The 11,369-nt window shown below is 38.5% G+C and overlaps 1 protein-coding gene and 1 pseudogene across 9 annotated transcripts in view; both read left to right on the top strand.

The window, feature by feature from the left end:
• Nucleotides 1-11,369, top strand: part of Caprin2 (caprin family member 2) — a 53,922-nt gene that overhangs the window by 36,220 nt on the left and 6,333 nt on the right. For all 9 annotated transcript variants that reach the window (XM_031383965.1, XM_031383958.1, XM_031383959.1 and 6 more), the window contains 3 exons: nt 680-781; nt 2,657-2,791; nt 9,269-9,437. In XM_031383965.1, the coding sequence (XP_031239825.1) occupies nt 680-781; nt 2,657-2,791; nt 9,269-9,437 (406 nt within the window). The remainder of the gene's footprint in view (nt 1-679; nt 782-2,656; nt 2,792-9,268; nt 9,438-11,369) is intronic.
• On the top strand, nt 7,077-7,201 carry LOC116100142 (annotated as a pseudogene).

Here is an 11,369-nt window from a genome sequence, read left to right as displayed (position 1 = left end):
ACCGAAGCAGTGTATGAATTTAAGTGTCCTGTAATTGAATTTTATTCTTCTGATCTTGGGCAGATTACTTCACCTTTCTTTGCTTCGATGCCGCTGCTGCTTCACCTCTTCCTTTTCCTCCTCTTCCTCCTTTGTCTTCTTCTTCAAGACAAAGTTTCTTTTTGTAGCCTTGGCTGTTCTGTAACTCACTCTGTGGACCAGGCTGGCCTCAAATTCAGAGATCCGCCTGCCTCAGCCTCTGCCTCCACAGTGCTGGGATTAAAGACATGTGCCACCACTGCCTGGCTGCTGCTGCTTCTTTTTGAAACAAGCTTTTTGACATAGGGTTTGTCTGTGTAGCCCTGGCTATTCTGGAACTTTCTCTGTATACCAGGACAGCCTGGCCTTAAACTCTGAGATCTGCCAGCCTCAGCTTCCCAAGTGTGGGGTTAAAGGTATGTACCACTATTCTTTGTGTGCCTAACTATTCATTGCTTCTTGGTGTCACTAAAAAGAAGGTAATTGTGCTTACTTACCATGTTTGTTAGGATTAAGTGTATTAATATATATAACACATTTAGCATACTGTCTGGTACAACTGGGTGCCAGTAAAAGTAATATATTAAAGAGTCCAGGGCCCAGGAAATATGAAGTAAACACAGTATATATTGACAATGCTTTCTATCTTCCTTGTGTCTAGGTTTCTTCTCCGGTTACTTGTAGCTCAAATGCTTGCTTGGTTACTACTGATCAGGCTTCTTCGGGGTCTGAAACAGAGTTTATGATCTCAGAGACCCCTGAGGTAATGAGACCCATGGTCTTAATTTCTTTGCTGTTTCAAAAAATTGCCGAATGAGCTTATTAGTTACTGGCATGATTGATGGAGTAAAAATGGTTGTATTTATTAATACATTACCTTTTGTAGATGTTGTGGTCCTAGAACATACACAGGTCACTATTGTGACTGTGCCATGTATATAGAATTAATAGTATATACCTATTACTTACCTTATATAATAAATATATCGGAATTATTATCTTTTTTTTTTGGTTTTTCGAGACAAGGCTTCTCTGTATAGCCCTGGCTGTCCAGGAACTCACTCTGGAGACCAGGCTGGCCTCGAACTCAGAAATCCACCTGTCTCTGCCTCCCAAGTGCTGGGATTAAAGGTGTGTGCCACCACCACCCAGTTCACTTTTTATTTTTTAAAGATTTATCCATTTTGTTTCATGCATGTTTGTATGTGTACCACATGGTGTTTGGTGCCCAAGGAAGTTAGAAGAGGACATTAGTTCCTGTAACTGAAGTTATATAGTTGCTAGGAATTGAACCTAGGGCTTCTGCAAAAGTAACAAGGTCTCTTAATCGCTGAGCCATCTCTCCAGCCTCTCTATTACTGTTTTTTGGGATGATCTCTGGTAGCACAGGTTGGCCTTGAATTCATGATCCTTTTGCTTCCACTTCTCAAGTGTTGGGATTTCAGGAGAGTATGGCCAAGCTTAGTCAATTTATTAATTTATTTTAATAAGTAGCATACAGGGCTGGAGAGATAGTCCAGTGACTAAGAATGTATACTGATTTTGGAGATGAGCCACGTCTTAAGTCCCAGCACTTGTATCCAGAAGCTCACAACTACCTATAACTTCAGCCTGGGAATCTGAGGCCTTTGGCTTCTGTGGGCACTTGCACTCATGTGCACAAACACAGATATATTCACACATATACAGACTTAAAAATAAATAAATATCTATCATTAGCAAAGTATTAGGTTTCCTTAGGTTATTTTAAATATGTAATAAAGAAGAGCTTTAGGTAGAATTAAGAGAAATTATTCATATAACTGAAGATTTGGTTTTTATAGAGTTATTAGCACTGACTGAATTGGAATGAGTTATTATAGTCTTTCTGGCTCATCTTATCAAAAGCATTTTGACAGTATGAGGTTTGTATGTGTAGATCTAAATTTCAGCCTTGTTCTTTGAACAAATCCTAGATAGACATGGATAGGGTAAATTTGGGGGGTGGAATTTATTAGGTTATAATTTTGAGGTAAACTAATAAATAAAAATTCATTATAGAATGTAAGAAAACATGGATGATTAGTCTTTATAGTGTTTACTTGCTCTAAATTAGAACAGTTGGCTTTTTGACAAAATGTGATTTTTTTTTAACCAAGTGACCTATAATGGTCTGATTTATAATCTGGTTGAGATTGGGCTTTATGTCATATTAATTTTGCTTTATAGGTAAGGATTGCTTAAAATAGATGAATTTTTTTTTAAGCAGAGAACTTAGAAATCCACTATATTTTTTAAGTAAAGAATTACATTAAGGAACTAATTAACCCAAAGTTTTTCTTAAACTCAGTCTTTGCATATAGTGGGAGTCATATTAGATTATTAGTTGGAAAATAGTATTTTTTGCAGAACTCTTGGTGCTGGTAGGAGGTTGAGAACCCCTTGTATGATACTCTCTTTGTCAGCACCCTATCAAAGCAAATGTACTGTGCATCCTCAGCAGTCTAGATTTGAAATTGTAAGCAAACGCTGCTCTCTGCATTCCTGTGTTCCCATGTCACCCTAAAGAACTTGCTGACTTTTGTCAGCTTGGGGCTTAGTGTAAGTTAACCTCCTGGCACATGGCAAGTATGGCTGATGTTGCATTTCTTCTCCACAGATGGTGATTCCCCCCTGCAAGCCAGCATCTGCACTTGCTTCTCCAAATCCTTCCCTGTCAAAGAGCTTCCAGTTACCTCCTGCAAGTGGGAGCTCAGCAGTCATTAGCACAGCACCCTTTCAGGCCATGCAGACAGTGAGTATGAAAGGGAAATGATGGCTGACAGCTGAGGTTTCTCTAACACCTAGCTTTGGTACTGGGTGAAAAGTTTGCTTTCATGTTGCTCTTATTTGGGCTGCTAGAGTTTAAATTTGTCACTATTTGTGACAGAGTATTAAGTCTACAACCTCCAGAATTTTCATGAAGTATTTTTTTGTTTTTGTTTTGTTTTTCGAGACAGGGCTTCTCTGTATAGCATTGGCTGTCCTGGATGAAGTATTTTTTAATTGAAAATAGATTTTTTTCATACAATATATTCTGACTATAGTTTCCCTTTCCCTTACTCTTTCTAGGTCCTCCCCACTTACTCTCTTCTCCAATCCACACCCTTTCTATCTCTCTTTCAAAAAAAAAAGGTATCTAAGTAATGTTGGTAAAGTAAAATAAAATACAATAAAAATAAACAAATTGGAATATGACAAAACACCAAACAAGAAAAAGAGCCAAAGAAAAAGCACAAGAAATGCATTTAGAAGTAGAGATGCATACAGAGGAGTCCATTAACACACACACACACGTATATACAAGTGTGCAAAGGACCTGTAAGGTAGGAAAAAAAAAGAGGCCTGACTTAATATGACATAGAGAACCTCCAAAAATGCTATTGAGTTTATTTTGTGTTGGCTATTCACTGTTAGGCATAGGGCCTACCCTTAAGAGTGATTTGTTCAAGGAGTATTTTTACCAGAGCCTTGTTTCCTTTCTGAAAAGTAATAGGTAAAGCTCTCAACCCATGTGAAAATGAATGTGGTTGATCCCTAATACTCCCTCTTCACAAAAGGAATATGTGAGTGGTAAAGATTGTTTTGGCAACAGTTATGCATATTACTAATCTTTACTGATACTGCATTACTTAAGGTTCTAGCTTTAATAACCTGAAGTAAGAGATAATTTAATTAAAATTTACTTAATTTTATTTTAGTTTCATTCTGGCTCACAGAGTTTTAGGTTTCTTCAGATTTGTGTGTGTTCTGAAAATGTTTTTCTCTAGAAATTGTAGTGTAAAACTTTTTTAAGACGGTAATATTACAGGGGCTGGAGTGGCTCAGTGGTTAAGAGTATTTGCTGCTCTTATAGAGGACCCAGATTTGGTTTCTGGAACCTACATGGTGGCTTACAGCTGTCTGTAACATTCTATAACATCCATTGGATCCCATATCCTCTTCTGGTGTTTCTGGGCATCAGCTATAGATATGGTGCACATATTATGTATGAAGCCAACATGTACACACACAAAGAAAAATCTTTAAAAACGAAAAGAAAGAAAAAGGTAATGTGGCACTAGATTGTGTGTTTTGGGAGGAGAAAACCATTCAGTGAGGGAGGAAGTGCCTTTATTGTTGGTACTTCCTGCTTCACACCAGCACCTTGGGAATAATGGTAGTGGGTGAACAGTGTAGAGCAGGCCCAGTGCAGGACTGCTGAACTCAGTAGCAGGAATTCACAGACTCTCCTACTATGGCTGGACTATTTGAGGGTCTTTTTCTCCTTGCTTTTCTACTTTCCTTGGCAGTCTCATAATATTCGCATTCAAATTTATTTTTTCTTTTGCCTAATCAAAAGCAGACAGTGGTTCATCACATGATGAAATAGAATCCTTCACCTGGTATTACCTATTGAAGTACAGTCTAACCTGTCAGACTAGTCCACTGGACTTGTCTTATGCGGTTTTGTCATAGTGCCTCTTTGTTGATGGCTCCCTGTCTGCTCGCTTTCTTTGAAGCCTGCCCAGTTAACAGATTCTGTTATATTGATTTTTATAGGGGTTTCTGCCCTATTCTATCCTGCTTAGCTCCTGTGTAGACAACACAGACATCAGATTTTATTAACAAGCTGCTGGTACTGTGCTAGGCAGGCTCTGAGATATTTTAACCCAACTAGTCTATTAATAACCAGATAAATGTCCTGTTATTTGCTGAGTCTTGCTTTGTTTCATGTGTGTCCTCAGGGCAATCTTTTCTTGGTCCTCATGGTACATCCTGTCTCATGGAGATCTCCTCCTTTGTCTTCTCTTCTTGTGGTTCCTACCTGAGATTCCCTTACTTGATCTGAATTGCTGTCCTCTTCTTTCTCCTGCCCAGTTACAAGCTCTAGCTTTTTATTTACCAATCAGGTACTACTGGGGAACATTCTCTACAGAACCTTGGTCAATACAATGCCCATGTCCATACTGGGGTACAGAATTCAGTATCTGAATACACAGCACACAAGAAAAACCCAACATTTCTCCTTTTTTTTCTTTAAGTTCAATAAAAGCCTCTTTCTCTTCTAAACTATATAAAATAAGAACAATAATGAAAAAGTATTATGTAAGATTTACATTGACAGTGTCTAGTCCATTTGTATATATCAATTTGTATATTTCAAAGCACTCTATTGTTTATTCTGTCTTGGTGAGTTCAGAGTTTTGTTCTTAAGTCATTTTCTATCATAATTTGTATTACTAACCTAAAAACATCTTTTTTTCGAGACAGGGTTTCTCTGTATAGCTCTGGCTGTCCTAGAACTCACTCTGTAGACCAGGCTGGCCTCGAACTCAGAAATCCATCTGCCTCTGCTTCCCAAGTACTGGGATTAAAGGCGTATGCCACCATTGCATGGCTAAAAACATCTTGGTTTTTTGTTTTTTTTGTTTTTTTCGAGACAGGGTTTCCCTGTATAGTCCTGGCTGTCCTGGAACTCACTCTGTAGACCAGGCTGGCCTCGAACTCAGAAATCCGCCTGCCTCTGCCTCCCAAGTTCTGGGATTAAAGGCGTGTACCACCACCGCCCTGCTAAAAACATCTTATACCTAAACATATTTTATCAAATACTAAACAAGTTAAGCTTTTATTGTAAGACTATAACTATGTAGTCTTCAACCCCATCAGAGACTTGAGAAGGAATAAATAGTATCTGAATATACAGGAAGAGCAGAGCAAACACTTCCAAAAATATAGAAATGGCAGAGATACTTGGCTGCCTAGACAGTCCGCCAAAATTTCTTTATAACATTGGAGCTTCAGCCTTTTGGCCCAGAATATCTGAGACTTTTTTTTTTTTTGTGAAGCAGGAATTAGAAAGGGCTTGCCTACCTTGTCTTTGCAAAGCTTGGCAGTTGACTTTCCTCCCTCTCTCTCTCTCTCTCTCTCTCTCTCTCTCTCTCTCTCTCTCTCTCTCTTTCTCTCTCTCTCTCTCCCTCTCTCCCTCTCTCTTTCTCTCTCTGTCCATTTTGGACATCATATGTCAACTGAAATAAGGATAATATCTTTTCCAATGGCTAGCTTGCCACTTTTGAAGCAAACTCCATATGGAGATTCTTCAATGCTCATCATCTTCTTTGAAGTAGAATTAAGGTGCTACTGGAGCTGACATGTCCATTATCAAAAAAGCCTTAAAATAATAAAAGATCTTTAAATGCCATATTCTGTGGATCTCTGAGGTTTTTGAAGACTATCTATCTATCTATCTATCTATCTATCTATCTATCTATATCTGAATAGGCAAACTTTGCTCATTTTGAGATATTTATTATATGTTCAACCAAGGGAATATATTTCTGTAATAAGCTAGACTAGTATCTAACATGACCATAAGTTTAATTGATTAATTATTAACACACAAATTAATAGTTATCCTAAATAGCTTATAATAGCAGCTTTTAAAGAATTAGAATGTAACATTGCATTTTAAAGAATTTTATAGGCATAATACCTTAAAAAGAGTTGATACGTAGTATGTTTCAACCAAATAAATCTAAATTTCTAGCAATCTCTTCTAATCTTCTGGCTCTGGTTCGTCTGTCTTTATTTGTGCCTCACTTGTTCTCTCTTCAGCCTATCTCTGTAAAACTGTCCTGGTAAAACTGCCTCCTTCTCTTTCTGCACCTCAAGTGACTTATCTTTATCTTCATTGTTTTTGGGATTAAAGATGTATGCTAAGGACGTGCCTGTATTACAGCCAGAGGGACTAAAGATGTATGCTAAGGTCTGAGCCACACCACAACTAGAAACAGTTTTTTTCAGTAAATAATACAGTCTCAGGGTTCACAGTGTAATCAAATATTCTCTGATCAAAATTCAAAGCAACATAAGTCTATGGTTATAAACAGAAATATTTAGAAATCTGACAGATTTATGACAGAATAAATATGTCATAAAACACTAACAGTAGCTTTTGACCAGGTTTATAGTATCAGGCAAGAAAAAATTTAGGATAATTATCAGTCTGTGGTACAGGCTTCATATCCAGTGGTACAGGCTTCATACTGAGTCAGAAAATAGGTTTCCCTATTAAACATTATACCATCACTGACTGTATAGAAAGAGGAGGCAAAGTAAACCTACCCTATATACACCTCAGCCTAGGCCACTGTGCCTGGTCTGAATTGTGAATGGGGAGACTTGGAAAAAAAAAAAAAACCATGATAGCACCAGTTGGCTCACTTTGCCAGATTGGTATTATAACATGCAGGGCCCATCACCAGTTGAGACTTGAATGCCTTTTCTCCTATAGTAGCTCCAATAGCAACTTCTAGCACTATGTAAATCATCCAGATGAGAGAGAATTTCCTAGTCAATTTGACTTCTCTTATGTCCTGTATCCAAATGAGTGGTATCTTCAGCAATAGGGTCGTATTATCTCGTTATGGTAGGCAACCTAGAGCAATAGCAATACGCTGTGTTGTTTTGGCACATTCTTGACCAGTAACTCAGAGGGAGGAATTCCTTGATTTGGTACTGTTTATTTATATGAGACAGGGTTTCACTGTAGCCCTACCTGGCCTGGAACTCCCAATGTAGATCAGGCTAACTTTAAATTCAGAGAGGCTCATGTCTCTGCCTTCCAAGTTCTGAAGTCAAAGGCATGCAGTATTATACCCAGACATATAGGGATAATCTCTTTTGTACTGTGTGGAAGCATCATCTGTCAATAAAAAGCTGATGGCCCATTAACAAAAGTCAGGAAGTATAAGACGGGAGTTCTGGTAGAGAGATTAGAGATAGTCAGAGGCAAGAGATTTACCCCAGATTCGGAGGATGTCAGATGTATGAAACTGAGGAGAGGTATCTATCCATGTGGCAGACATAGAACAGTTTAGGTAGGTTAAATAAGTCACAAACTATTATTACCTTGAAGCAATACAGAGTTATCTGGAAGGAGGTAACCTCAGGTGATACATTATTAAGATCATAATGGCCTGTGGGCTCTTGTCTGTAGGGCATTGTCTTGATTACAAATTGATGTAAGAGGACCCAGAAAGCCCTCCTACCTCCCTGTGTGTGTGTGTGTGGGTGTTGTTATCCTTAGGCAGGTGGTCTTAAGCTGTATAAGAAAGCTAGGTTAGCAAGAGCTTAGGAGCAAGCCATTATGCAGCATTCCTCTATGGTTTCTACTATACTTTCTTGACTGTGATTGGGTTTCTTGGTGAGATGTAATTTTGCATGGGCTATCAAACAGGCCTGCTTTCAAGTTTCTGCTTCAGTTCTGATCCTGACTTGCCTCAGTGATGAACTGTGACTTGGAAGTGTAAGCCATATAAATCCTTTATAAGTAAAATCCTGGTCAGAATTGTTTTTTGTTTTTAATCACAGTAGCAGAAGGGAAACTAGAACACTCAATTAAATTATAATTCCCAATATTTCCCCCTCCCTGAACCTCTGTTCTACTTCTACCTCTATGAAGTTACTTATTCTAGGTAGAAGTGAAACATTTATTTCTTTTCAAAAGCAGTATTATTTATTATTATCATGTGCACTATAGCTTGCATGTGGAGGCCAGAGGACAATTATAATGGAGTTAGTTCTCTTCTACCACCTTTATGTTGATTAACTCAGGTCACTAAGGTTGCTCAGTGTCTTTACCCAGGGAGCTATCTCATCTTGCCCAATTGTTTTGTAACTTGCTTGTTTCACTTAGCATAATGTTCTTTATATGTAATATACATCGTATTTTCATTCTTTTTATGGCTGAATAATACTTAATGTACTTGTCTCATTTTATTTAGATTTTTTTGATGTTTTACTAGGAATAATGTTGCTAAGCTCATATCTGTTCAAGTCTTGACTTTTACTTCTTTTGGGAGAATATCTAGTCATGAAACTGGTGGGTTTATGTTTATCTTTACAAGGAATCATCATTTGTTTTCCACAGTGCTTGTACCATTTTACCTTTCAGGCAGTAATAAGATTACAGTTTCTCCTGCTCCTGTTTAGTCTTGCTTTCCATCTTTTGACAGTGGTAGACCCAGTGGGTATGAACTGATATTTCGTAGTGGTCTTGGTTTACATTTTCCTGATAACTAAGGATGATCAGGCTTTCCCGTTCTTATTAGTTGATTGTTATCTTTGAGAGATGTCTGCTCAAATCTTTTGCCCATCCTATAATGCCTTAGGATCTGGTAGAGTGGTACAAATGTTACTGAGGCACTTCTCTGAACCATACCCAGTGGCTTTGTGTGCTCTTTCTTTTAAGGTGTTTAATGTTAATGCACCTCTGCCTCCACGGCAAGAACAAGAAATGAAAGAATATCCTTATTCATCTGCCTACAATCAAAATTTTACTTCATCAAGTACACAGACAGTATCCCAATGCCAGCTCCCAGCCGTACATATAGAACAGACAACCCAACTTCCAGAGACTGGTAAGACCTCTGCATATATTCTTTATAAGTACCACGTGCCAACTTGGTGCTTTACTGGAGTACTCCGTATAGCCCTTCTGAAGACTTAGACAGTAGCTTTTTAAATAAACAGTCTGTAGTGGCTGTAGAGCTGCAAGTGTTATCTCTTTAATGTTTCTCTGGTAGTAAGAAGTATTTGATGTCTTTTCCTCTGTTTAGTTAAGTTTACCTCTAATGGTGAATTAGTTAAATCACTTTGGCTCCTGGAGGGTCTCATGTGTGTATGTGCTGCACCCTCCCAAGAGCTCTGTGGATTTTCTAATGAAAGGTACACACACACAAGCTAATTTTTATATGCTTTGACTAGCTCAAGGGCTGGGCACTTTTAAACCTCCCCCAGGCTAGCACACATTTCCCTCCCATATTCCTGGCTTAACATCTTTTAAAATCTATATTTCATATCTCCTAACCTGTTGTCTTCTGGGGAGCTCCCCCCGCCCCCGCCCCAATAGGGGCGCATTCCTTTTCCATCTACATTGTTGGATGATTTCTCTCCTTCAGCTCTTAAATCTGATCCCTCTGCCTCCGAGTCATGGTGATTCCCGTCTTCCTCCCCTCTCTCCTGGTCCCTTGCTGGTGCAATCTCAAAGTCCTGCCCAGTCTCCCTGCCTAGCCATTGGTTGTACAGCAATTCTTAATTATCAATCAAAGCCAGCTGGGGACAGGGATCCTCAGGTCTGGAAGCATGGTTTTTGGAAACTGAAATAAGACAATGCATTAGAACCAATTCCCAACATTTACCTACTAATTTAACTTTTTTTGTTTGTCTTATTTTTGTTGTTTTTGTTTTTGTTTTCAAGACAGGATTTCTCTGTGTAGCCCTGGGTATGCTGGAACTTGCATTGTTGACCAAGTTGGGCTTGAACTCAGAGATCTCCTTGCTTTTGTCTCCAGAGTGCTGGGATTTAAGTTGTGTACCACTGTGCCTGGCCCTTGGCCTTTTTTTAAAGAAAAAAAAATTTTTTTTTTAAAGAAAACTTTTTTTTTTTTTAAGTTTTATTGGTGGTGGGTGCTGGGGTCCTTTGAAAGAACAGGAAATGCCCTTAACTGTTGAACTATCTCTCCAGTCCCCTAATTTGAACTGTAAAGAGGTAGAACTTGAGTGGTTGCTTTGGTCTTGTTGGCTCTTGATTTTAAGTTTGACTGCTTTGGTTATCTAGACAGAGCCTGAGCTAGATAGGGTCTCTAGATGCTCTGGTGAAGATTGTGAAGCTGTCGTTTTACACTGTGTTACCCTCTAAGTACAGATGGCGGGTTTTATAGAAAATAAAAACTAAAGTGAGATAAATGCTATTGTACTGTTAGCTCATAGACGGTTTTAATCTTTTAAAGTTGTTTTGAATGCTGAAAGCATAGGTAACCTTTTAAAAATTGTTTGTTTATTTCCTTCTTATTTATTTATTTATTTATTTATTTATTTATTACCTTCCTTCTTAATACAGAAACACTGGTAGGTTTGTAGTGTTGGTATTGAAGCCCTTAACATGCTCAGCAAATGAGCTGAGCCTCTGGGTACTTTTTCTCTTAATGGTGAGAGGTTAAGCAGAGGTCCCAGACCTTGCTGTGGAGGCACTCATTCTGCTGTTACTTATTGCTGAAAGAGGCACTTTACCTAACAGACACTGTGGTCATAGACTTTCTTAATTTTGAATTCTGGTAAGATTATAATTAATGCCCCGGGGATATTGTTCAGGTATAAAGTGTTTGTCTAACATTCAAGAAGTCCCAGTTCTCATCTTCAACACTGACATAAACTGGGCGTGGTAGAAGATGCCTACAATCCCAGAACTTGGAATTTGGAGAAACTAAGATAAAAAGAAGTTCATAGCCAGGCAATGGTGGTGCACGCCTTTAATCCCAGCACTTGGGAGGCAGAGGCAGGTGGATTTCTGA

Source organism: Mastomys coucha, unplaced genomic scaffold (genome assembly GCF_008632895.1).
Source record: "Mastomys coucha isolate ucsf_1 unplaced genomic scaffold, UCSF_Mcou_1 pScaffold20, whole genome shotgun sequence".
In the NCBI taxonomy this organism is placed as follows: Eukaryota; Metazoa; Chordata; class Mammalia; order Rodentia; family Muridae; genus Mastomys; species Mastomys coucha.
Note: the sequence above shows the minus strand (reverse complement) of the source record. Positions and strands in the feature narration are given on the sequence as shown.